Below are 6,277 nucleotides of genomic sequence, written 5' to 3'. Positions count from 1 at the left end.
CCCCCTGTTGATGCTGTACAGACGCCGGTGATTAACAGTGATAAGTAGAAATAAATAGACATAAATAGGCAACGTAAAGTATCCTAGATAGTGCAGTATCTGGACTTCTAACGGACTTTTTATAAACTTTGACTTAAGTTTTTGGTAACAAAGAAACTTGTATGAACTTTAGCCTACATTCACTGGACACTTCTCTGAAAACATCTGCAAAGCGTTATCAGTGGATCACTAGAATTAGGGATGCCCTTGTTGGCTTGGTTACAAAAGGATGATGGCCATTGGTCAAAGTATTGTTTCCTCCCCCATCTATGCTATACACATTATAGAATATATACCATGTTCAAACGAAGAAAGCCAGAGTGACTTTTGAGAATCTGGGAAGCTGTCGCTCTCCGAGCTCTGCAGGGCTTGTAAATTGATGTTGAATTCCTTTGATGTAAATAAACCTTTTATAATCAAGAAACAGTGTCAGCGGATTCCTGTCCACACAGCAACGCACCATCGCTACCGATTACACTACAATAGCTAACGTCAACGTTAGGTAGCCGCTAGCTAACGCTGGCTAGAAGGGTTTGTCGTGACTTTGCCTGGAACGCTACCAACTCGTGAGTCGTGACTTGAAGTCGTAACTTACGGGCTAAAAACTGTGTCTGGAACGCAGCATAAGTAACGGGCTTGACTGCCGTTCCAGGGCACTTTCACCAGTAGGTCGTGAAAACAAGGTTGCCTGGAACGCAGCATAAAAATCAGCAAATCTTTGAGTTTTTTTGGTTTGGCGCAAATTTTCGGTCAAAATTTTCGGTCCAAAATTAGTTGTGAACCTGAATTGGTATGTGGGCCGGATGAAAATTTGGGAGGGGAGTTTGACACGTGTGTTATAGATGAAACAACTAATCCATCCAGAAAAGAGTCATAAGTTGCAGACCTAATGAGTGTGTTTGGAACAGTTTTTGCTGGGGAAAAAAATCCTAAAAGAGACGTTAAAGCGTAACTTTCGCCAAAATGCAACCTAGGGTCTTTTTGTGAATGTACCTGAGCAAACTTCCATTTAAAAGCATATTTAGGATGGAAGCGCCACTTTTAAGATTCACCGTATTCTCGTTTTTCGGTCAAATGGCCTTTTGAATGGGAGTGCTTAGGGGCACTTTTATGCTAGCCTCAAAATAGTTATTTTTAAAACACCAGGAAGGCTCGACACAACATGAGACTTTGCTCCAAGTATCACCAGGGGCTCTACACCTTAACGAAAGCGTTGACAACATTGTTTGTGTTCACAGAGTTTACTAAAAAGAGGTTTTGAACAACTCACCGTAGCTCTCGTTGTTTCCGGCCGCTAACACCTCGGCAGTCAAAACGAGTAGATATCAAAACAAGTAGCCCCAGATTTAGTATGTCCCGTGTGCACCGGTGTAGTTAAGGTGTAGAGCCCCTGGTGATACTTCAGGCAAAGTTTAATGTTTTGTCGAGCCTTCTTGTGTTTTAAAAACAGCTATTTTGAGACTAGCATAAAAGTGCCGCTAGCACTCCCATTCAAAAGGCCATTTGACCGAAAAACAAGAATACGGTACAACTTAAAAGTGGCGATTCTGTCCTAAATATGCTTTTAAACTAAAGTTTGACTCGGGTACATTCACAAAAAGACCCTAGGATGCATTTTGGCGATAGAGTTACGCTTTAAGATAAGAGCTAGAAGACCTAATGTAAGGTGTTAATAAACTTGGGTTTACAGGGAGAATTTAAAAAGGGCCACATGATGTAGGACAGGTGAGACAGGAGGAATTGTGTTTTTACCTGAGGCTGAGCGAGACGTGAGGCTCTTTGGACCGGAGCAGATCTCTGACGGAGAAGGAGGTGAAACCCAGAAAGCTCCTCTAACAGAGAGAGAGAGAAACAAAGAGCTGTGTTATGGTACGTTAACAACGGGACAGTTCAGTTTGTTTCTGGCGCACTCTTTACCAGGTCATTAACATAGTTAACCTGTATTACAGTCAGTGCATTGTGTCATTTGTGCAATACGTAGGCTATTGGGGTTGGGCAATAGGGGAGTTGTGCAATATCTCATTGTGCAAAGGGCTGTGGTTAGGTTAGGTTAGGTTACTTTATTGGTACCCATAGGTAAACTAGTTTTACAGTCGAAGAGGCAGGACATCCTTAAAACTTTGTAGACCACAACATAACATACAACACACAAAACATGTTATGTGTTGAGAGATGCTTATTTTCTGTATTGTGTGTCGTCTTTGTGAAGCTGCGGAACGGACAGAGTCCAAAACATATTTCCCTTCGGGGACAATAAAGGGTTATGTCATGTCCCTCTAACTCTAAACCTAACTTAAAAGCACTTACTTTTACTAATATTAAATGGTGTATATTTATAAATTCTTTTAAAACTCAAGGGTAAGTAATTCTGACAGTATTTTAGATCTTTTAAATGTTTAATTTAATTAAATCACTATCCTTTAACGAACGTTGATTAATATAGATTATTTTTAAATATTGGGACAGAATTTATTTTAGTATTATGATAACGGGCTACTTATTTAAATAATTCTATATATATATATTTTATAAATGTCTACGGGAGAGATGCCAGGGCTTGTGTGGAGGTAACCTTTTATTTTAATTTCCCGCTGCCTGTCCTGTCCAGTGGTCCTTTTAACTGACTTTTAATTTCTGGTACTCTTTTTTTTTTTAACCGTTTTTACTTAACCAAACATGTTTTTTTTGAAAGCGGTTCTTTTAAGTGTTTTTATTTACACAATATATATCCCCTTGTGCCAGTGCCTATCCCTAACTTGTCATGACAAAAACCGAATGACACTTACTAAAAGAAGCATAATGTCCTAAACGTTTATGACTTGTTTGTAATGTTTATGACCCGTCCATGACAGTGTGGATACCTTCAAGTGAAGTGTAACCCAATAAAGTATATCTTATCTTATCTTAATTTGCTAGTGGGTTGTATGGTCCGATGGCGTGATGTGTGTTGGTCTGATTCCAGTTGTACGGGGGAGGAGTTCCTGAAGATCCAGGGCGTGGATCCCTCCACCTGGGGCCTCTGGCAGAACCACCTGGCTCTCGGCGTCATGACCATCTGCTTCCTCATCATCGCTTACCTCAAACTGCGCTTCATCAGGAAGTTCACCTAGACCTTCGTCCCCGCTGCTGTGATGTCATCAGTGGTGTAGTCTACGTACGCTACATCTATCATCTCTCCGCCAGTGTGATGTCATCTAAGAAGGACGTGCAGCTCAGGATGCAAAATTACGAGTCACACTATGGCCACCACGCCAAGACCCGCCCCACGAAGCAGCTTGATTGGGCGGGGGTTAGGCATTTCCCTTTGATTGGTTAAGGTCAGGATAGCCGATTGGTCAGGGGGATAGGACCTGAACAAATGGGGTTACTGGCCAATAAATGCTACTGAAGGGCGGGTCTTGGCGTGGCCATAGTGGGATTCGTAATATCGCGCTCAGGACTGTGTTTGGACATCTCACTCTTTGTTTCTTTCCAAATATGATTTGTAAGTTTGTTTCATTTACATTTTGATCCATGAAACATGAAACCATAATCCTCCAGATCTGGAATACTAAATATTTGTGGGTTTTTTTGTTAAGTTTTATGCAGATGTTCTGCTGAAGATGTTGATTATTTATTCACTCCTTATTAAACACCAAAGCCTTTCAGTGTATTAACTAATCATTCACTGTATCCAGATTTTTTTTGCACTTTAAAGTTCAGAGCCAAAGAAGAAGTCATATTTTTTTTCTTTTCACACAAATACAATACTTTTATATTTTTTGAGTTTCTAAATAATAATAAAACGCATTTGAAACGAATTTGCATTATGAATCTCAGTTCTTTTTCCTTTTTAAATTTCAGCCATTTTTATAAATGTTATGTCTATGTTTTTATGACTCAACATTGAGTCATAAAATGTTTGGGGGAGGTCAAATGACCAGGTCAGATTTTTCAGAAGTAGTGTGAACACTAAAATCTTGCCCAGATTTAGACCACTTCCATATTGTCACCTTCCTAAAATAATTGCCTAAGTCATTTTTTAACAAAAATGATTTTGTTGCCTAAATCATCTCCTCATGGTGCAGGCCACCTCTGGTAAAATTGCCTACATCCTCAGTTGAACAGGTCATGTGATTCTACACCTTTAGTAAAATTGCGTATGTCAAGCATGTGACTTAGGCAGTTTTATTTTTTGTCTTTTCCAAAAAACCTGAAAAAATGACTTTTAACAAAAATTATTTCTTTGCCTAAATCATCTCCAATGGTGCAGGCCCCCTCTGGTAAAATTGCCTACATCCTCAGTTGAACAGGTCATGTGATTCTACACCTTTAGTAAAATTGCGTATGTCAAGCATGTGACTTTTGTGACTTGTGAGTTTTATTTTTTGTGTTTTCTGAAAAACCTGAAAAAATGACTTAATTATTTTAGGAAGGTGACGATATGTGGTCCTGAATCAGACCCAGGTCTGGGCATCTATCTCCAGTAGAAGAACTAATCTCCGTTTTAAACTAACAAAATATCTCATCATCATTCTGGTATACTGGACTTTAGTAGATTAGTAAACACAATCAGCTGAAGACACTTGTATCATCTGCATAGAGGATGAGTCCAGCGGCTGTGTTTACGTGGATTCAATCTGAATCGTACGAACGTTTTGGATTTTAAGCGGAGTTACGTGTTTTTATCGCCAGTAGAAGAACTCTGTTTAAACTAGCACGCCCCAAACCAAAATATCTCATCAACGTTCTCGTATACTGGGCATAAACAGGAGGCAGCGTGGAGGCTCAGCTCGCTGATGGTAGTTGCCATTGTAACGTTAGTAGCTTTAGTCTCAGAGAACGTGACGTTGTGACCGATTAAGACCCAATCAGGAGGAGAAACGTTGGCGTCCGTGTCGGTGTTGCCAAAGGTTTCCGTTGGCAACACCGACAGAGGGAGGAGGCAGCATTTGAATGTGCCGGGCGGCCAGTAGTTATCTGTCCCTGAATCTGGGGGTGGGTTGTATTTGTTTGGCAGTTGAGTTCAAATATCAACAATCTGTGTGCAGAATGACTTACTGCACCTTTAAATCAATCCTTACAGGAACACGTCGACTTATAGGGACTTTGTCTTATTCAGCGTATCCCCCAGAGTTAGATAAATACATACATACATCTCCGTGCGTGTCGTAAGTCTGTCAGAGCGAACTCTCTGCTCCTCACCACGGGGGCTTCTCAGGTGGTGCAAGCAGATCACTCTGCCCAAGTAGCAGAGAGTAGCAGTGCTTCGCCCTCCTGAGAATATAGTTCCCAGTATGTATATGGTTAGAAGATGGCTGTGTGTCATGTGACCTTGTTATTTGTACACGCTGTGACTCTACAAATCACAACATGGAAATAGGAACATGTTGGTGTTATTTTGTCACTTATTGGGAGCAGTAGGCTAGATGGAGCCGGTTACCTCCAGGATCTGTGCTAAGCTAGGCTAAATGTAGCCGGTTACCTCCAGGATCTGTGCTAAGCTAGGCTAGATGGAGCCGGTTACCTCCAGGGTCTGTGCTATGCTATGCTAGATGTAGCCGGTTACCTCCAGGATCTGTGCTAAGCTAGGCTAGATGGAGTCGGTTACCTCCAGGATCTGTGCTAAGCTAGGCTAGATGGAGCCGGTTACCTCCAGGATCTGTGCTAAGCTAGGCTAGCGATGGCTGCGTCAGACAGAGTTACGACACGCACGGAGATGAGAAGGGTATGTATGGACTTACCTAACTCTGGGGGATACGCTGAATAAGACAAAGTCCCAAAAACTTGTTTAACTTGGTTTTAAAACTGTGAACGTGACATTAAACAGGTGTTGGACACTTTAAAAAGTTGACCTGATGACGGCGCCAGATGGAAAAAAATTAAAGGATCGCCAAAGTCTTTGAGATTAATCATCTGGGCACCACGAATATCTGCACGAAATTTCATGCCAATCCATCCAGTCGATGTTGAGTTATTTCAGTCTGGACCAAAAGTTTGGACTGAATGACATTTCCATCTGTAGAGCCTAAAAAAACAAGGTGCCTTTTGTTTAGCTATGACAAGATAATGGGAGAGGATCATGAACATGAACACACACGCACACACACGCATGAATACACACACAAGACTAGAGTGTCACGGTTGACTGCAGTAGGTGTGTATATGTAAGCAGACACTCGCTTCCATAGCAACTGTGGATATAAACAGTCGTGTGTGTGTGTGTGTGTGTGTGTGTGTGTGTGTGTGTGTGTGTGTG

At 41.3% G+C, this 6,277-nt stretch overlaps 1 protein-coding gene across 2 annotated transcripts in view; it reads left to right on the top strand.

The window, feature by feature from the left end:
- Nucleotides 1-3,168, top strand: part of abcg2a (ATP-binding cassette, sub-family G (WHITE), member 2a) — a 51,847-nt gene extending 48,679 nt beyond the window's left edge. For both annotated transcript variants that reach the window (XM_039821524.1, XM_039821525.1), the window contains one exon: nucleotides 3,002-3,168. In XM_039821524.1, coding sequence (XP_039677458.1) covers nucleotides 3,002-3,149 — 148 coding nt within the window. In that variant the 3' untranslated portion in view covers nucleotides 3,150-3,168. The remainder of the gene's footprint in view (nucleotides 1-3,001) is intronic.
- The last annotated feature ends 3,109 nt before the right edge of the window (nucleotides 3,169-6,277 follow it).

The sequence above is a fragment of the Perca fluviatilis genome, chromosome 14 (assembly GCF_010015445.1).
Source record: "Perca fluviatilis chromosome 14, GENO_Pfluv_1.0, whole genome shotgun sequence".
NCBI lineage: Eukaryota > Metazoa > Chordata > Actinopteri > Perciformes > Percidae > Perca > Perca fluviatilis.
Note: the sequence above shows the minus strand (reverse complement) of the source record. Positions and strands in the feature narration are given on the sequence as shown.